The sequence below is a fragment of the Lissotriton helveticus genome, chromosome 11 (assembly GCF_964261635.1).
Source record: "Lissotriton helveticus chromosome 11, aLisHel1.1, whole genome shotgun sequence".
In the NCBI taxonomy this organism is placed as follows: Eukaryota; Metazoa; Chordata; class Amphibia; order Caudata; family Salamandridae; genus Lissotriton; species Lissotriton helveticus.
Window position 1 is genome coordinate 1,005,919,032 of NC_136072.1, and position 19,624 is coordinate 1,005,938,655.

The window sequence follows — 19,624 nt, forward strand, 5'->3', positions numbered from 1 at the left end:
TTCGCCTTTTTGGGTAGTTTTCTCCAATTTGGACTTTCCAGAGGACTTGGAATGTGAAAAAGACCTTTTGCAGGAAAGACACTAAAAACGGGGAGGAGGTCAGTGTCCCCAACCGGGACCAGCCATTCTGCCCCTTCCCAACTGTGTTTGGTGACATGGAGCCTGGGTTTGTGGTTCTGGAATGACTTGGGATTCCTCATGGTGCAATCCCCGTCATACGAAGACCCTACGCACCAGAGAAAACAGTTATCTGTTTGACGATTCCTACAAGCTTTAAGCTGTGTAGTATTTAGAGGAGACATGATCCCTTGCACCCAAAGAAAATTTTGATTCATCGACAAGAGGCGAAAAAAGTTGAGGGAGCAAGCTCCAGAACCGTGGCCAATGGCATGGAAACTAAAACTGATGTCAGCGTGTGAGGTTACATATATAAGCGGCTCGTGTCGCTCTTCCATTGAGGTATCAAGCATATGAGTCGCTGCACGACATCAGCTACCAGCATGTGGGAGAAATGCTGGGAAAATCTCCAGATCTAGCCTGGCACCTAGGGGTCTTCACAAGATGAAGAATCTGTGGTTAGAAGCATCCACCAGAGACAGATGAACACCTGAGAAGACAAACACTAAATTGTATCTTTGACATGAATTCATTCAGCCCCATTTGCACGATGGTCAGGCTGCCGCATGGTTCAACCATTGCATCCCTAACTTCTACAAGCTCTACCGTGCTCCCCTTTCGACTTGATGAATTCCTTCAAGCTCACTTGCTAACTATGCTGTTGAATAAACTCCCAGATTAAAAAACGGCCACATGGAATTCAGAAGAGCTATGAAGATACTGCTTTTCACATAAAATAACAAAGCACATCACCTTTATAGAAAAATTGTAACTGAGGTTTATAGATGCAGCTTGCATATCCTTACACGGTTTGCTTTCGACATCACACACTTGCTATTGTGATAGTCTCTGGGCCTCATTACCAACTTGAATACTTAAGTTGACTAGATGATACTACTATCAATGTCTTTTCTTCAGCCAAACAACTGTACTTAAACCAATAACCTTTGGCCCCTAAAGTGTTTGATATGAAGGCTAGTTTTGAAGAGGCGCTTTAGAACTGTTACTGTTTACTACACAGAATATCAACACTCCACTGGAATAGCAGGAGCTTGTTTAGATGGGCCTCATTTGATATTCAAACAGTAATCAGTATACTGTGCTGTGAGAAATGAACAGGCGTTGAAAGGCTGACAAATGTAGAATATATACTAATGGCTTTAAAAGCTGCACACGCCTAAATTACATTTCTGTCTTTGTTGAAACATCCATGAGCTTTGATGATGTTATTTAGGAATGACTAACTCACTCGGTTCTTAAAACAGTTTTCCTTTATGCATGATCTTAATTTTTGCAGGACCAGCAAAGGCAGAACCTCAAGCCTTGTTCTCAAAGTCACAAAAATATTGCTGATGCAGATAGTTCCCTTTGCATAATCCTGTGTTATACCAATTCTAGATCCTTCCCACATAATGTGTTTGGTGTCATAGGGGATCCCAGGTGTTCTGCATTTTTTAACAAAAGATTTGAGAACCTATGGGCGCTCTCTATATCAAAGTTTAGAGATAAAGATAACTTTCCAAAATTCCTTGGAATCCACAATTTCAGGAACTCAATAGAAGAATTTACCCAATGTTCTATGCCTTCACGTAAGATTTAAATTTGGTATCCACTTCTGATCTTCCAGGTTCAAGACTTGCCTCTGGGAGTGTGCATCTTTGTTGAGACAGGAAGGCCATTTCTAGTTTTGATATCATTGTCCTCCAGTCACCTAATCCTTGATTTAATTTGTGTCATCCTTAATGCAAGTTCTTGAATTCTTTGCATGTTCCATCCATTTCTATGTGCATTAGATATGTGGTCGTCTTAGTACTTTGAGCCAAGTGATGTACGTCAACTAGCTGAATTATCAGATATTTGACCCAAAGTTACCTTGGTCTTTGACAGGGTAAATCTGCATAGGTAGTGCAGCCTTGTTTTTTTATGTTCTGTTCTTATCCATCTTCTCTGCCATGGTATAAATGCAAGTAATAGTTAGACCAACTTTACAAGATTCTGGGGTTATTTGGTGTCAAGGCAAGCAAGAATGAATTAAGAGTTAGAAATCAGGAGGTATTTGCGATGATCAGAGCTGGCTGCGAGTTAAATATGAATGAGCCTTTTACTTTGCAGTAAATAGGTTATTGGAGGGTGACCATATACTGGAGTGTATTATTCAGTTGAATTTACAACATATTAATTTTTTTCCAGTCAATTATGTAGTTCTACCACCGTACAAATACTAACAGATATAGCAGCAACATTTTTATATTTGAACTAAGATGGGGCCAAGGTCTGAAGATATTTTCAGTAGGGAGAAGAAAGGAGAGAGCATTCATGCTGCCTGCTCCTTGTGTCAGCACGTTATTGGGCCACCTTTATTTTGAAAGGCTTTTAATTAAAAAAATAAAATAAACCTGTAATGCCCAAACATCTAGTTGCACAATAAAAGGGCATTCCAGAGAGGAGCAGTCCTTCAGACCCAGTGCTAATTCACTGGGTAACTAATTCTAACCGGCTCAGTCAGAGACTCTTCATATATTTGCAGGAACTACAGTGCTCAGTCTCAGACTGCACTCCCTAAAATCTCTAATTGCGATCTATTTACATAATTTTTCTGCCAGAGTTGAGTCTGAGCAAGCTTAAAATATCATAGCTCCCTGGACACGTGTACCATCAAATTACCAAAAGATTTATGCAATTTACTTCTCTAAAGTTGCCATCAGAAATACATCTACGTGCACCAAAACCAAAAGAACAAGTTAATTACCTTCAGTAATGCTTTTTTTCTGGTGGATACACTATCTTACTGTAAATCCCTCACCGGCCCATGGCTATAAGCTGTAGGTCAAGCGCCAATAGCTGTGTGGTCATGAAGTTGCTGCAAGCTGCTACTTCTGATTGATACTTCTAACTGCAGATTCCTCAACTTGTGAATACCCATACACTAGAATGGATTCAGAGAAATGTATTCAACAATCCACTCATGCATCAGTATGTGGCTCTGTGTTGGATCGGTCATGCCCTGACTGGGACGTCGGGCCTCTAGCTAGTCCTCACTACTGTGCACGGACTTCAGTTTCTTCCTGATATCTGTCCATGCGGTCAAACACTGAGCCTTTGTGATCAGATTGTGCCAGTCTTGCAAACTCTACATTGGAACCTTATCATGGACCAAAAGAGTCCATTCCGTAAAACAGGGTGGGGGTAGAGTCAGTGAGAAAATGTCAGTTAGGTACAGTTTTCACCAGATAAAGTGTTCCCAAAGGCGACAAACTTGTTCTTCTAATGGACACTTCTAAGCATAGATTCCTCACCTTTTCAATCAATATCCAAAGCAGTACCTCCCCAGGTGGTGGGTCAATGGAATGACAGACCAGAAATTCCAATAGGACAGAATGGGAAAAATGCACTTCTCACTAAACCAGATTATCCAACCAATAGTACTTTGTTAAAAGGTGGACTGATGCAAACTTAGCAGCCTCGCAGATGTGTTGAGCTTGCACCCTGTGTGCCAGCTTTTGCTCTACAGGAATGAGCTTGCAGGCTTTCTGGAGGCGGTTTCTTGGCCGCAGAGTTTGATGCATAGAACAATCTACCTGGTGATTGTTCATGTCGACACAGCTTTTCCCTTTTTTGACCCAGAGAGGCCTATAAAGAGCAGATCGCTCACCTAATGTTCCTTGGTATGATCAATGTGTAGAAGCTGGCAGGGTGGAGTATCCTATGTGCAATGGTGTGACAAATTTTGGGATGAATGCTGCTTTAGTGTGTACTTGTTTGCCCAGGAAGACGTGAGTATACGGCTGCTGGACAGACACTGCTTGCAATTTGCTTACGCAACAAGCAGACATAGCTAGGAGGAATGCAGTCTTCAAGGTGATCAGTCAGAGAGCAGGTGTGCACCGGCTCAAATAGAGTGCACATGAAAAAAGTGAGAACCAGATTGTGGTCCCCGCAAGGCATCACAAATTATGTTGTCAGGAACATATAGGAGTCAGCCCTTTCAGAAAACACATCACAATAGGGGATTTCAATAAAGATAGTTGATCAGGTATATAACAAAACAAGCATTGGCATAGCCAATAGGTCTCGCATTTGGGACCTTATAAGCGTTTAGCCATGCAACAGTTGGTGTTGTTGCACCAAGGATATTCTGCTGCATAACTAAATACTTATAGGGTCCAAAAAGCGAGACCTATTGGCTATGCCAATGCTTGTTTTTTAACTCCCCATGGTAGCAATCTGAACAGCTAATGACATGGAATTCATGAATAACAGATTGGAGAGTCAATCAAAAGATACACAATTTTCTGTATTTTTCCACTTTTGAAAATATATGCACAGTGATTTCTGTCTATATTTATCTGTAAAAATCAGTAAAATCTGAAAATTGGGAACCTCATTCATAGTACACCTTTCAAATGGGATGCTGCTTTGCTTTCAAGTCATTTTTTGTGAGTTCACAGTCGCATCAGTGATGTTTTCTATATTAACTTCTCTGACATTAGCAAAAAGAAGCTCTAAATTGTAGATATTTCTTGCTGTTAACGTATTTGAACGAATTACGCACCATGTGCATTAGTAGCATACCAAAGAACTCATGTTTAGGGCATGTAAAGAGGATGCAGTTTTTATTTTTGTATGTTGGCAGATGTGCGGGCCGGCCAGCAGTGAATAATTAGGGGAGAGAGAGGGGAGGTGCTGGAGAACTGATGGCCTTGAAGCAGGGGGCACCCTTTGAAGTCACGGCCGCAAGTGAGGGCGGGGGGCGGGGCAGCGGAAGCCTTTGATGAGGCAAATGCTGCTGGCAAAGCTGGCTGGGGAGGGGGAAAGTTTATGGCCCAAAAGCGCGTGCCTGTGGCCACGTGAACTCGATGAAAACCGCACGAAAAAAGCAGTGGTTTCACGAGAATTTCGAGCACTTGAATTCTCGCCATTTCCCATTCCTTCAGAATGGAAAAGGTGAGACCTAAAAAGGCAGAAAGAGCCGAAAAATAACCTTGAACTGTATCCATAGAAAGATTTTGCTGGGTTAAAAAACGATAAAACACCAAATTTTCAGAAAACAGTACATGTAAAGGCAGGACATTTTGGGAGGAACACCAGACAACAAACCTTTTCTAGCGTCCAGAATAGACTCTTTTAGTCAAGGGACACCAGGCTGCCAGGAGAACACTGCTTCGGAAGTGAGAACAAAAGTCATCAACTATCACCGCTTAAATCTCCAAGCACAGAGGTGCAAGTTGTGCAGGCTCACGTGCAAGACTCTGCCATGTTGCTGTGACAGAAGCTCCCCCTGAGGGGGCAGCCAGATCAGAGGTCAGAAATTTTGGGTACGCCACAAACTCCACACCCAGTCCACAGCCACTAGGAAGACTTGGGCCTGGTTGTTTCTGCAGGAAGGAGTAGAGACGTCCTGAGCTCCCATCCAAAAGTAAGGAGTATCAAGGGTGAGAACTGCATTGGGAACTTGTTGGTTCAACATTTTTGACACTGCCCATTCTTGGAGGTGGCAAAAAGATAGAGTCATGGTTATTCCCATAGCAGCAAGATGCCCTTTGCCACCTCCCAGTGCAGCCGCTATTCATGATCCACTAGAGAATACCAGCAAAGTTTGTCCGCCCTGGAGTTTAAAGATCCTGCCCGGTGCTCTACAACCAGTGAGATACCGTTAAGCCAGCTCCCAAGGCTCAAAGCTTCTCCCTTCAAGACACATGCCACTCAGTTTGTTCCTGTACCACATGGCTATGGTGTCATCTATAAGAACATGTATCTGTTCTCACTTGATAGATAGGAGGAATACTTTCAGTGCCAAGCGAATCACTGAGAGCTCCAGCAAGATGATGTGGAGGTGGGTTTCCACCAAAGACCAGAGTCCTCTAATCTCCATCTCCCATAAATGACCTCCCCAACTCAGCAACAATGCATCTGTCATGACAGCTAGCTCTGGGTGAAGTAGGGGGAAAGGTATGCCAGCAGTCTAAGCGAGGTAGAGCACCCAACACTGCAGATCTTTTACAGACTCCTACACCTTGATGGAATCCGAAAGGATCCCCTGGTGCTTAGCTCACTGAGGCTTCAGATCCCAAGGCACAGCCGGCATGTGCCACCTGCCTTGGGCAATGGGTAGGAGGGAAGGCGTGTAAGAGAAGTGTCCAGGATGGCTCAAATGAAGGAGTCAGGTGTTACTTCGGCATGGTGAAGGAAAATAAGTGATGTCAGAGGTGGTCCACGACCAACTTGAGGCAAGCTAATCTTTAAAAACTTGCTGTCGACTTATGGAAAGACTGGCATTCCTACCCTCCAAAAGTGTGCAGCGACCATTACCTTCACTTTCAGGAAGACCCGTGGTGCACTGGTAAGGCAGAAAGGGAGCACAGAGCCAAAAGTGCTTGTGGCCTACCTGAAACATCAGTCAACACCTGTAGGACTGCAGAACAGGAATGTTGAAATAGGCATCCTGCAGGTCCAATGCTATCATCCAGTCTCCTGGATCTAGTGAGGACTGAACTTGGGCCATGGTGAGCATTTTGGTACTTGAAGTTCAGACGGCGAAGGTCAAGGGTAGGATGGCAGCCTCTATCCTTTTACGGAATCAGGATGTAACTGGAACAACAACCAATCCAGACCGATGAGGTAAGCACCCTCTATATAGCTTCCTTCTCCAAGAGAGCCCAACCCTCCCTTTGTGAATGGACAAGTGGTCCTCCTGGAGGCGTTGCGTTTAGGAGGCATATTCAGAGGGGTGGCTGTATTCATTTTGATGCACCCATTGCTCTGATGTAATGCTCTGCCACCCATGGAGGTAAAAGGATACCCGACCTCCAACCGGGTGACTGTGTGCCACAGGGGGGCAATTTAAAGCAGTTTTGCAGTGGCTGTGGAGAGATTGACTAGTTCATTACCCTGTTTGCCTGATCCAACCCGGCCTCAAAAGGCCTGGTAGGTCTGCTGTTGCAGAGGCAGAGTCTGGCATGGCCTCTGCAGGAACCCTATTCCAAAGACAAGAAAGGGGCTAAATTGTTCTTAAGCTGCTGCGTAGGTTTTGCTGGTCGAAGGGAGCACGCTGTGGTCTAGCTCTCTTTGAAGTGCTCCATGGCAGAGTATGCCTGGTCTCTGAAGAGATGTTTGCCATCAAATGGCATATCCATCAGGGGATTGTTTAACATCATTGGAGATCCCGTGGACCGTATCCAAGTATGATGCCGGAGCACCACTCTGATCCATTACCTACCCAGTCAGTAGTGTTCAAGCCTAAGCGAATAACCAACTTTACTACATCCTGCCCGTCATGTGTGAACTGCAGGAGGCTTGTTCGGGGGAGGGGGAGAGGGAGGGTGGGGATCTTACAGGATTGATGGCAAGATCACCACCACCACTATGTACTACAATGCATGTGACTAGTGGCCCAAGAGACTGCTGAAATTTACAGAGTACAGGACAAGGCTGGCAGAGGATAACATGCAGTTTGCATGTCTCCATGCCCTCAGACTGTGACAGGGTTGTTGGAAAAGCATTTGGGTTGAGCCTACTGGCAGAGACTTGGACCACTAGACTCTTCTGTGTTGCAGGAGAAAAAACAAGGTGACCCATAACTAGTCTATTGTTTCTCATTATCTGCCTGTTCTCAAGTGGGCAAGATCCTGGTTTTGTTCAGGAGCTCAGCAGTGAGGACCTGACTGAAGGGTAAAAGAGGTCCCTGTGAGACCTGCCCTTGCAGCAGAACCCCTGTGAGGACACCTCTTTGGTGGATAGTTGTAGGTCGAGGACCTTTGCTGTCCTTATGACATGGCAAAGTAGGCAAACTGTTCTGTGGATGTGGCTGTGTCTGGAGCAGATGAGTGTAGGCCAGTTTTTGCAGAGGTGCAGAGATCACTGGCATCCTGGAGGTAAAAAAATAGGTGTTCATTGTAAACTTATGAGGTATCATCTTCATCGGGGTCAGGCAGATTGTAATGAAGTGGAAGCATCTCCGAATCAGAATATGCAAAGGGACGATTTATTTGGTAGATTTGCAACCGAGTGAGAAAGGACTATTGGATCTCTTTGGCATCTGAGTCAGTGCTGGCATCTATGCTCAGGGCTCCAATGTCAGTTGTGGTGCTGTGTGGGGCATGGGTGTCGGAGTTGGTGTCAAATGGCACAGTTGGCATCGGGAACTAATCTGCATGTGGGAGACCAACGAGAGCCCCTCAGATCCATAAAGCCTGAAGGCACTGCAGAGGGATCCAGTAGGGTAACAAAGATCCACAGCATGACCTCCTTGAAGGCCCGGGTCTGCTGTGGCATCGCTGGTGGACCTGGGAATTCTATTTGGATTGGCACTAAGGCCAGGATGGGTTCCAGAGTTGGAGACAGAGGTTCCCTTGGCGCCGCACGACTCAAGGTGGGAGTACCGTGCTTCATCTTTTCATCCATTTTAAGTCAATGTCCCTTCTACAATAACTTATTGTTACATTTCTTGTCTTACAGGCTTGATCTAGAAGCTTGGACATTTCATCATTTAGTGCTTGGAAAAACAATACCAGAAAAGCATATTTTTTTGTGACTTAAGGACATGCTTTCTACATCAGTTTAGACTCCTTTTTCTGATCCAAGGGCCATATGTATCATAGTTCCGTTTTGCGAATTCCAAATAGCGATTTTTAAGGAATCGCTATTTAGAATTTGCAAAACGGTATGTATGTACAAAATCGCTTTTTTATAGCAATTCCTTACCATTCCTAATTTGCGATTAGCAAATTGCTAATCGCAAATTACCCATTCATTTCTAAGGGCCAGGAGGCCCATAGAATGAAGGGGCAATTTGCGATTAGCAAATTGCTAATCGCAAATTAGGAATTTTTTCAAGGGTGCAGGGGTGTCTCAAGAACACCCTGCTGCACCCCTGAAAATGACATTTGGGGGCATATGGCGCACATACATGCCCTAAGGGCATGTATGAGCGTCATATGGCACCTTTGTTTTTTTTAAAAAAAAGCTTTTTTAAAAGAATTCGCAACTTACCACCAACTAGAAGTTGGTGGTAATTTGCGAATCCTTATGGGCATTTTTTGAATATTTTTTCTTTGATACATTGCATTTGATTCCTGAAGTACAATCGCAAAATAAGGAATAGCAAATTTTGCGATTCCTTATTTTGCATCAAACATGTTACATACATACCATTTTGCTAATTAGCATTCGCAAAGGCCGAAATTAGCAGAATTTCGGCCTTTGCGAATGCTAATTAGCTTGATACATATGGCCCCTAGTGCTGGACCCAGATCATTGGGTTTCAGACTCATGCTATTAGAAAGGCAGGGGGAAATAATTAAGCTCGTCTCAGACAGAGGAGTAAAAAATTAGGGTATATGCTTTGTAGAGCTGCTGGTTTGATGCAGGATCATTTCAGGAAGTAATAGCTTGTATAAGTTTGAAGTAGACTGGTAAGCTGTTTTGTGGAAGAGAAAACTTGAGGATAGGAGTCCAGATGTTGTTTAGGGTGGGTAACATGTTGGTAACAGGCATAGTGCTTAAAGTAGCATGCCCACCTAGGACTCAAAGACAAGGAAATGGATGAAAAATGTAGCTGCAAACAATTATTTTCAGTATACGGAAATGCAATGCTTGTGCCCTCTCAGCGAAGAACAAGCCTGTTCCCGCTTATGGGCTTAGTATACAAGTTTGACTGCTCAGAACCATAAACACATAAAAACAAAAGCAAGATTTACTAAAACATTTAACATTGTGGACAACAGCCGCCATGTATTCAGTACACAATCTGCAAAGAACAATATATCAATACCCTGTCAATGGAACTGCCTTTCTTCTGTGCATAAGCGCCCCAGAGCATGAACACCAGCCCGTCCAAGTTCTTGTTCAGCCAGGATACAACAGCATCAGTGAACTGTTCCCAGCCTCTGTCTTTGTGGGAGTTGGCATTATGCGCTCTAACAGTGAGCACAGAATTTAGTAAGAGCACTCCTGGAGAACACAAACATACATAATAATGAGAACCAAATTAGTAATCAAGTACCGTATTACACCAATTTTCAAACAGACATATATGGTTTGTAAATTAATTTTCATAATTACTGCAAAATCTATAAATACCACGCAGGTGCAACATTCTTAAAATGCTGCCTGTCTCCAATACTTGATGACGATCCAAATAAAATGTATGGTTTGTGCAAGTTGTTGTATGTGCATACAATTTAGGCAAAACATTATCCTGCTCTTGATCATCTCCCTCTAGTGAGTTATTTTGCATAATGTGGATCGGAGTTTATCCTCGGCAGAGGTAGTCAAGGTGTCTGCCCACTTTGGCAATGCCATATGAGAGCTATACCTTTCCCACAGAGTAGAGATCACCTAGGATGCAGAAAAACAGGTGACTGTACTTCACTATGACGTCAAGACTGGAGTTGACAAATTATTGGTTGTCTTACAAATACTTCCGATATACCTGTTGAATTCAGAGATCCGACTCCTGCTCATTCCACAACGCATTTTTAGGACGGAACACTCAAGAGGTTTCAGATTTAAGAGCGTCTACATCTAAGCTACATTTTTCACTTAATCATACAACCCAGCCAAAGCTTGTTTTGATCTCGAGCTTTCAGAGGCGATAATCATTTATACTTCTAACTATGACAGCTCAATTCAATGTTTCTTTTTTTTGTCATGTTCTCGATTCGCTGGACAGTCATATGGAAAAAGAGGGACAGCAATAAGAAGAAAAAAACACCAAGAACAAATATGTAGAGAGGAGAAAAATGAACACCTATTGGCTTTGCTAATGCTTCTCACCTATACAAGAACTATTGGCTTTGGCAATGTGGTTTTGCCATGTTGTACACCATTGTGGCTGCTGTCCATCATTGCTAAAAGTTAGTAGGGTGGAATAGAGTGGGGCAGATTATTTTGGATTGGAGTGGGGCAGATTATTTTGGATTGGAGTGAGGTGGATAGGATTAGCTTGGGGTAGATTGGGGTGGGGTGAATTGGGATGGAAAGGCCTGGTTGGGATGGAAAGGCCTGGTTGGGATAGAAAGGGCAGGTTGGAGTGGGGCAGATTTAAGTGGGATAGCTTGGGAGAATTGTAGGGTGGTGGATTGGCTTGGTCTGGGGTAGAATGTATTGAGTGGGGACGATTGGTGTGGGCTGAGGTGGCATGAATTGGAGTAGGGCAGATTGGGGTGTACTGAAGATTATGTGTTAAAGCATCATTTCAGAAATTACACATAAGAAAGAAACAATGTTGCTTTACAATAACATAATCCTCATCTTTTGAGAGCAACACCCACAATCAAAAACAAAAGAAAACGTGAGTACAAAGTGAGAAAAGAAGACTTGGCAAAGTAAAAGAAAGTTAACCATAGAAAATAAATCTTTGCAATTTTGTTCGTCCTGCTGGGCACGTTTTTGCCAGTCACACGCATTCTGTTGCAGGCCATTAAAAATTAAAAGAACAAACTAGTACCTCACTCACGTCGGGAGCATCGGAGAGCACTGATTGAATTGAATCAAGCAGTGCTTCGTTCCTGCTCCACAGAGAAGAACAGAAATGTTAGGCCTGCCTTGACAAATGAGGCTTTAAAGAAATGTGCCAGGCAAGCGAACAAAGGTTAAGCAAACGGCAGGCTCCAAGCCCTTTTCTGTATGCAAGTGTGTCTTGCAAGCAAGACTAATGCAGTTGCTCGACCCAACAAGCAGGGCAGAGTGAAAAGACAGATGGAAAGGAAGGTGATGACGTATGAGATGCGTAGATGATGTCAGGAGAAAAGGAGCGTATGTATACCCCCCCAACCCCCCAGGTAACGTGTACACAGTACATACAAAGTTATGATCGTGGAAATAGAAGTTGCGAGTATTGGTGACAGCGTCAAATTGCTAGACCCCAAAAACGAGACTCGCTGGAGCTGTGTAGTTACCAATGTCTACTAGGTCACAGGGTCACTGAAGACATTAAATGTATAGTCCCGGGTAAATAAAGTAAGTGGGGTGTTGTCTTTAATACAATAAACATTATTTGCATTTTTTTTTTTAATCCAAGGACTCATAACGCTGCCTCCAGTCCCTGGTTACACAGAAGTATCATGTTGTTCTAAGTAGGAAGCAGTGCCAGATTGACTGCTTGAATGAAATGACAATGCACAGGAAGGATTATTGAAAGAAGTATGGTCAAGCGCGGCGTTGCCACTGTTTCGCTTTAATATTAAACAGACAGTTGTGATTCAATTATCTAAATCCCACAATCTAAGCGTGTGAATGTAGGCAGTTGTGCCACGGTGGTTCGCGACGCTTCCTTCAGTTAAGCATTACCTGTCATTTAAGTTCTCGAAGGCATTGGGCTATCAGGCAAGGCACGGGATCGGCTCTACCGATCCCTGCTGGTCGGCACACCAATGTTAATTGCCGAATAACTTGATCACGTTGCATGAAACTCTCCTCCTGAGGCCGCCATCTTGCACCATGAACGGCGCTGGTTGGAGTCTCTTTCTGACGCCGTCACCGGGCTCGACGCCAGGCTTGGTTAAGGAGCGAGTGCAACCTAGCGGCCATCTTAGGAAGGCTTTCTCTGCCGAGAGGTTAATCCCACTCGCAATGGGGCACTGAGTGCAGGCCCACGCTACATTACTAGCTGTCGCTCTAGTTTTTTTTTTTTGCGATACATCATAATAGCAACACAGACAAGAAAAGGTTCTACTCTAAAGATTAACTGGTGGAAGGGTGTAGAGACAAAGACATAAAAGAAGGACTAGACAAAGGTAAACATGACGCAGTTAAAAATGACAACGGACCAGAGAGGGAGCATGTCTGCAAGGAGTTCTGCCTCCTGATTGGCTGTTTAAATAGAAACCTGTGGTGCGCGCACCACAGAGGAGCCGACGCGGGAATCGAAACTAGTGGTGCGCGCGCACACCAGAGGAGCGGGGCAAGGGAGCGCGAAGACGCCGAGACGAGGTAGGGGATGTGTGTGTAAGTGCCGGGGGTTCTCTGCTATGTGTGTGCGTGCGTGTGTGTATGCGGGCGTGTGTGTATGCGGGAGGGGAGGGGGTTCTGTATGTATGTATGTGTGTGTGTATGGGGGGGGCTGTATGTGTGTTGTGAAGAGCCTGCCGGAATCGGAGCGCGTGACCTGATCCTGGCAGGCTGCTGCTGCGTGCGCGTGACAGTCTGTTGTCCTCTCCGGCTCCCCTTGAGTCCTTGAAAGCCGGAATGATGACAATAGTCTCGCTCTGCGACTGCAGGCCTTTGGCCTGCAATCGCAGGGCGAGACCTAAAAAAGGGATAGAGCCACAATAAACATGAAAGAGGCACAACAAACAAAAACGATAGAGAGGTGAATCATTTACATATCTCGTGTAATTTCACTTTAACAGCTCAATTAATGGAAATACATTCCCACGCAGCCTCAAGCTCTGTAAATAACTTTGCGACCGTCTGTAAAACGTCGGAACCTTCAGATATAATGAAAAAGGAGTTCCCAAGCAGGGCAGGCTGCGGAAGCACCTGGTGCCCTATGCTGTGCTGCACATGAACATGTGCAGGGATCAATCGCAACATGAAATCAGTGGTTTGCTGTAGAGTGCTGCACGGTGAGGGATGCTCCAGGGACCAACCCACAACATGGGGAAGCGAACCCGAGGTGAAGTGGACACAGACCACAAGAGATACAATATTTACAAATGGAAGTGGTGGTCTTATTGGTGGCACATCACTCTCTATGTGCATTATCCATTAGTTCACAGTGTTGGTGCCCCTCAAGGTTAGAGATCCACACCCCACTACCTAAGGTGTCAGCCCACTGTCCAACGTCTGACAGAAGCATCATTGTATCAAGCTTTCCATCGTTGAAATACAATGTTATTGCTTCCAAATATATGGCCCAAATCTGTATGTTCCATATGTATATTAAATTGAACAGCAAGTAAAAAAAATGTTTGCTGCTGTTTCAAATTGATCCACATTTAAAAACATTTGTGTATGAATCAATGTCAAATTGATTAGAGTTCCGAAGTTTATTTATATATCCACACCACAAGAGTGCAGTGGGGATTGCGTGGCAAGTGATACATGGCTGTCGGGGCTTCTGCACTACATACCTGACCCGCACTGTAGACCCCTTTCCATCCGATATTGAGGAAAGGCACCTGATGTATGCCTGCTGGCTTGTGAAGTTGAATCTAGAGTAATGTGGAGGTGACACAGAGAGGCGCAAATGTAAACTAAAAAGGGGAATAATTGAAAAGCACCAGCAGTAATATGCAGCCAGGCTGCAAAAAGCACAGCTTGGTTTGTTTTACTGCTTTATGTGTACTGTGAAGGAGAGGCAAGGGGACGACTGGGGAATTTCCATCTTTTAGACTGTTTAACCCTCAGCGTATTTTTATACTGTGTAACTCATCTCTCATTCATCTACCCTTCCCAATGCGAATGCTGCCACTCCTGCAGTCTTATCTAACTCCCGCCAAAGGATGTGTGACACCGAACATCCCAGTCTCTCAAAGACATGGCTGAGTGCAACAAAATGGTGGAACCTAAAAGAGTAAGAATGCGTGGATAAAGGACTACACACCCCTTCAGACCCGTCCTCCAATCCAATTGGAGCAACTGTTTGCAGCCCCAGCCCCTTTCTTAACCCCCTGGATGGGGGGGGGGGGGGAGATTTAATAAGATTTATGGACATGCTGGCTGGTTTTAATCCAGACCTTTGCAAGTAGGGCTGTTGTGGTCTGCAAGAACAAAGGCCTGACCTAGCTCCAGGGTTCCTTCAAGCAGCGCCGAAGAATGAAGTGTCTATATCCCTGAGCACATCGCCTACACTTCCCAACTCTGAACTTATAACTCTCCGGACTATTTTGTGCTGCTGCCCTAGAACTGAAGGCAAGCTGAAGATCAAGTGAGGTAGGCTTTAGAGCTTAGTCATTTAATGAGGGGGGTAAAAGAAGACCGCGAAGAGAGTACATAGGTTAGACCATGAGGTGTTTCGAGGCATTCTGCTTCCATATTTGAACCAATAAGAATACTAATTCTAGTCTTTGCCAGAGACCTGCAGAAGAGGGCTGGAGAACAGCCTAATAAAGAGGCTATTGGAGCCTACAAAATATGGAGCAGCAGATATTTCTGCAAAGATCACTAATTCAAGCTGGCGTGCCAAGAGCTACTTAAGGCAGCTCAGTGGATCCTACCATGTATCTTGAGAAAAGTGGTTAGCAGGTAGAAGAAATCTAGTAGCTTTGATGCAAAAACCATAGGTAGGAGGAACTGTTGAACAAGGTGGAATTTCAAAAGAAGAGTCCGCCTCAAAGGGGGGGGGGGGGGGGCACAGGAAGAATGTTCCCCCTTGAAGCGAATTTACTCTCAGTGCTGTTTGTTTACTGGAACCAAGTATTCAACTACTCACCACCACACATAGCCGCCTCATCATCAATGTAATATGACTAGCAAACAGCTGTGTAATTTGTTATTGTGCAGTCTCAGAATTAGAATCATATGACATTTTCTGCACTGGCAATAGGGACATGGGTAGCTGAGCAGTAAAGCCATATATCACATACAAAGACACAGTATATCCTCTTGCAAATCCAGCATTGCTGCTTAAGAAATCATCATGGTTCACCAAAATCACCTGGACGTACTTCCTGCGTCCTCAGTTCTCAAAGACACAAGATTCTAAGCAACACAACTGTAAAAACAGAATCTAAAATTTCTTCCCTAGTAGTGTAATATTTTGAACACTGAACTCACAAACTACTTTCTTTAGATTGTTGCACTTCACTGTGAAAAATAAATCTCATCCCTTTTCTTTCATACCTTTTTTTCCCATTGCTCATTCCCAATTTCATTTCATTTTTACCACACATTACCTTTCCTGTAACTCCTGTGATACACTAGTGCCAGAACAGCACAGCTTGGATAATGCACCCATCTTTTGTTCTGGAGACCCACTGGTCTACCAGCGGCATGGTATTTTGCACACCGTGCCACCTCAGTTTGGAAAAAAAATAAAAAGAATAAATAAATAAACTAATCGATAGAAGTGCTTTATGCCTATTATGTTTTGTAGGGTGCTTGTCATACATATGTCTATACCTTAGATATAGTAGGGTATTCTTTGGTGTAGAAATTGTTTAAATTGTTTTCTAGCTATAACTTTCTTTCACTAGTTTTATTCTCTTTGTTATAGCTAGTTTGCTGATAGGGGTCCCTTGTTTTCTAAATAACCACCTCAGTTTGGACCCAGCTACATTCACAGACACATCCTTTATGGGTTCCGGTGTAGCGTGCTACTCGCCAGAAAAGCGCTTTAACACCCATCAGGGGTAACAGGTGCTATATGAAAGCAAACCTTTCTTCCCCTTCTATCCCTCCGCTATCCTTCTCACTCCAAATAAAGGACTAATATCCACCACTCAAATTACTTTCATATTTCACCATACTAATTCACCACTAATCCTTTATGGGTTTCGGGAGTAGAGTGCTTCAACACCCCACCAGGGGTAACAAGCGCTATATAAATACAAACCTTTTTTCCTCTTCTATCCTTCTACTAACCTTCCGAATCCAAATAACTGACTAACCTATACACCAATTAAAATGTACTTGCATGTATCACTATACTAATTGAACACTAATCCTCTATGGGTCCCAGAGTAGTGTGTTACTCGCCGAAAAAAGCGCTTCGACGCCTCGTCAGGGGTAGTAAGCGCTATACAAATGCAATTATAATACAATGTGACAGAAGCTTGCACTGCTGCCTATATAGTAGCTTGTGAGCGTTACAGTATAATAAAAAAAAACTATTTACTAAACAAAAGTCAAAATGGATGGCTTTGTCAGTCCTCTTGTTCCTCTAATTAGTAGTCTCAGGAAAAAAATGGGAGGGCCAAAATGATTTATTATTTGAACATATTAGAAACAAACTAAACTGGAGGTTGTGAGATGGACATTGGACCGTTTTTTCTTAACACGTGCTACAGCATGAACAACTCAAATTACAAATAAAGGACAGAGGTCTTATTGACTGATAATGCAAATCTAATGCTAATAAAAGTGTCAAAATGTTGAAATAATCTCGCTGTCGAGGCCAGCATTTATTAACTTTGGGTTGTGCAATCACCAGATTTTCAAAACATTTGGCCTTCAAAGTAGAATGACCATGCCTGAAAAGATTATAAAAAAAAAAAAAGGTTCACATTTGACGGCTATATAGCCTGTCAATTTCCTGATCATATCATCCTGGGAGCGGGCTCCTCCTCACACTACCAATTCTCTGTTTTTTAACCCCATCCATCCACCACCGGATGTTTCTTTGCAGGAGGTCAATTTAGTTGGACCCGCCCCAAATTCAAATACACATTTTGCAATTGCTTTTTATGATCTGAATACATTGAATAAAATTGAACTCATGCAACAATATAATAAATCGAATAACTAATACCATGGCAGTTGATCAGAGATGGGAGCCCATAAGTTGCATTGAAAACTGAGGGCATTTCCAAAAATGGTCCAACTTCGGATGAAATTAAGAAATACGAAGAGAGGGCACTGCCACTGGAGTATAGCAAACTAAAACTATATACTCCACTGTTAATAAACCACTTACTACCAACCATCTGAGTCAGTAGCGCAGCTGTACCAGTGTCTGTACTTAATTCATACCAACATGCAAATATATTGTGCAAATTATGTTGAAGCTCGAAAGCATGCCAAACCATTGTCATTAAGCACACAGGGAGGCGCAAAATCAAACAGAAAATTCTAGCACAGCAATAGGTTTAATACTATTACAATGCCAAACATTTAATAACAGAAATACGTCTAAGACAGCAATCTTTCAGCCGCTGCTTGCGCCCTAGAATTATGCATCATGACCAATCAGGCTGAATACCTTGTTTGGCCCATCCTGTCAAGTCACCATGCCCGGGATGAGTGAAACCCTCAATATCCGTAGCCAGCTCCTTGTACATATTCTCCAGGCTACAAAGAAATAAAAACAAATCGACCCTCAATACAAAAGAAAGAACATTCAAAACCGACCACATAAAGAAACCCAAAATCTCGATGCTGCAAAAACCGACTCCTTGTAAAGAGGTTTTGCCAGAGTTCCTTATACTTTACAAGAAGTCAGTAACTGATTACAAAGTCCAGATGACCCACCGATTGCTCAAATTGAAAAGATTAAGACGACAATACCAACAGAACAGCTCCGTGGAGTTAACGCTAGATGTTTAGATGTGTGCCCAACTTGTAAATCAGTTTTGACCCCCCCCCCCCCGCGCACCCACAGCAAACTACATAAACTTTGATCTTTCCAAAGACAAAAGAAGGAAGTGCCACTGAACTGGGATAACAGGGGAACCCATAGCAGTAAACATTACGAAATTACTACATTATGTACCAAAAAAACACAAAAATCTGCATTGCTAGTTAACTATGTTCCTTGGGTAGGCATTGCAGTGCATAAAATGGATTATAAAAGTTAAATGTGGCTGCCCGAATATGTATCTTGATAGATATCTGCACCACACAGCTTGTGTCCCCATAAGTGCTCCTACCAACAAAATGAATACATACCTAGGGGGAGGTGGCACTGGTCTTTGCACACTGAAGCACAGTCCGTGAGCTTGATTTGGTCCATGGTATGGATCCTGCCCCAGGATAACAACCTTAACCTAAATCAAAAAGAAATAGATTATAAAAGGCTTAGAGATAGTCGCTGAGAATACAATTGCATTGAATGCATCGGATCTGCTCTTGAGCAAAAGGCACTTGATAATTGGCAGGATTGAAGCTGATTAAAAGAGGGGTGAGCACTGTTAGAAAAGGGGTTTCTGGTTGGCTAAGGCTTGTGCCAAAGCCAGGCAGAAACCACCGTTCGAGTAAGGGCAAGGGAGTCGCACGCGGAAGATAACCCCTGCTCACCCCCTTGGTAGCTTGGCACAAGCAGTCAGGCTTATCCCAGAGGCAGTGCGTACAGCATTTGTGCAACACACTCACAGCAGCAACATACTAGGCACCCCCCAAAAAGGAACTCCACACAAGGTTATATATAAAAATAGCCTTTGTAGAATCATAAACACATTACAATAGTAATCACACAATATACACTGTGCCACCTGGCACTAGGCAATATTTACAGGGGGATTATATACTAATGACAGGGCCAATTGGGCTACTGTCAGAACCATCACAAAGTGAAAATAGTAGATATAGAACACAACCAGTAACTACTGGCAAAACACTGTGCTCCGCATTATATCCTGTAACATAAATCACAGTATGCAATCAGTATCACATTGGGCGTCAAATACATTATGCGCCAACCTCAAGCCTAAACATATTCGACCATAACCTTCTAAATCATAGAGGCATAAATCACAGTAGAGAAAAACCTCACAAGCATAAACCACAGGATGCAGATAAACTCAATCATAAACCACAGTAGAGGCATCGTAGAGGTGGATAATCATATTTCCTGCTCACCACATTAATCATATTTAGGGCCAGGCGCCCTATCAACTAACACAGTCCACCT

The 19,624-nt window shown here is 43.5% G+C and overlaps 1 protein-coding gene across 3 annotated transcripts in view; it reads right to left on the minus strand.

Annotated features, from left to right (window-relative positions):
* Nucleotides 1-19,624, minus strand: part of UNG (uracil DNA glycosylase) — a 61,178-nt gene that overhangs the window by 13,311 nt on the left and 28,243 nt on the right. For all 3 annotated transcript variants that reach the window (XM_078667395.1, XM_078667394.1, XM_078667393.1), the window contains exons 4-6: nt 18,664-18,761; nt 17,978-18,066; nt 9,887-10,065 (exon numbers count right to left, since the gene is read on the minus strand). In XM_078667395.1, coding sequence (XP_078523521.1) covers nt 9,887-10,065; nt 17,978-18,066; nt 18,664-18,761 — 366 coding nt within the window. The remainder of the gene's footprint in view (nt 1-9,886; nt 10,066-17,977; nt 18,067-18,663; nt 18,762-19,624) is intronic.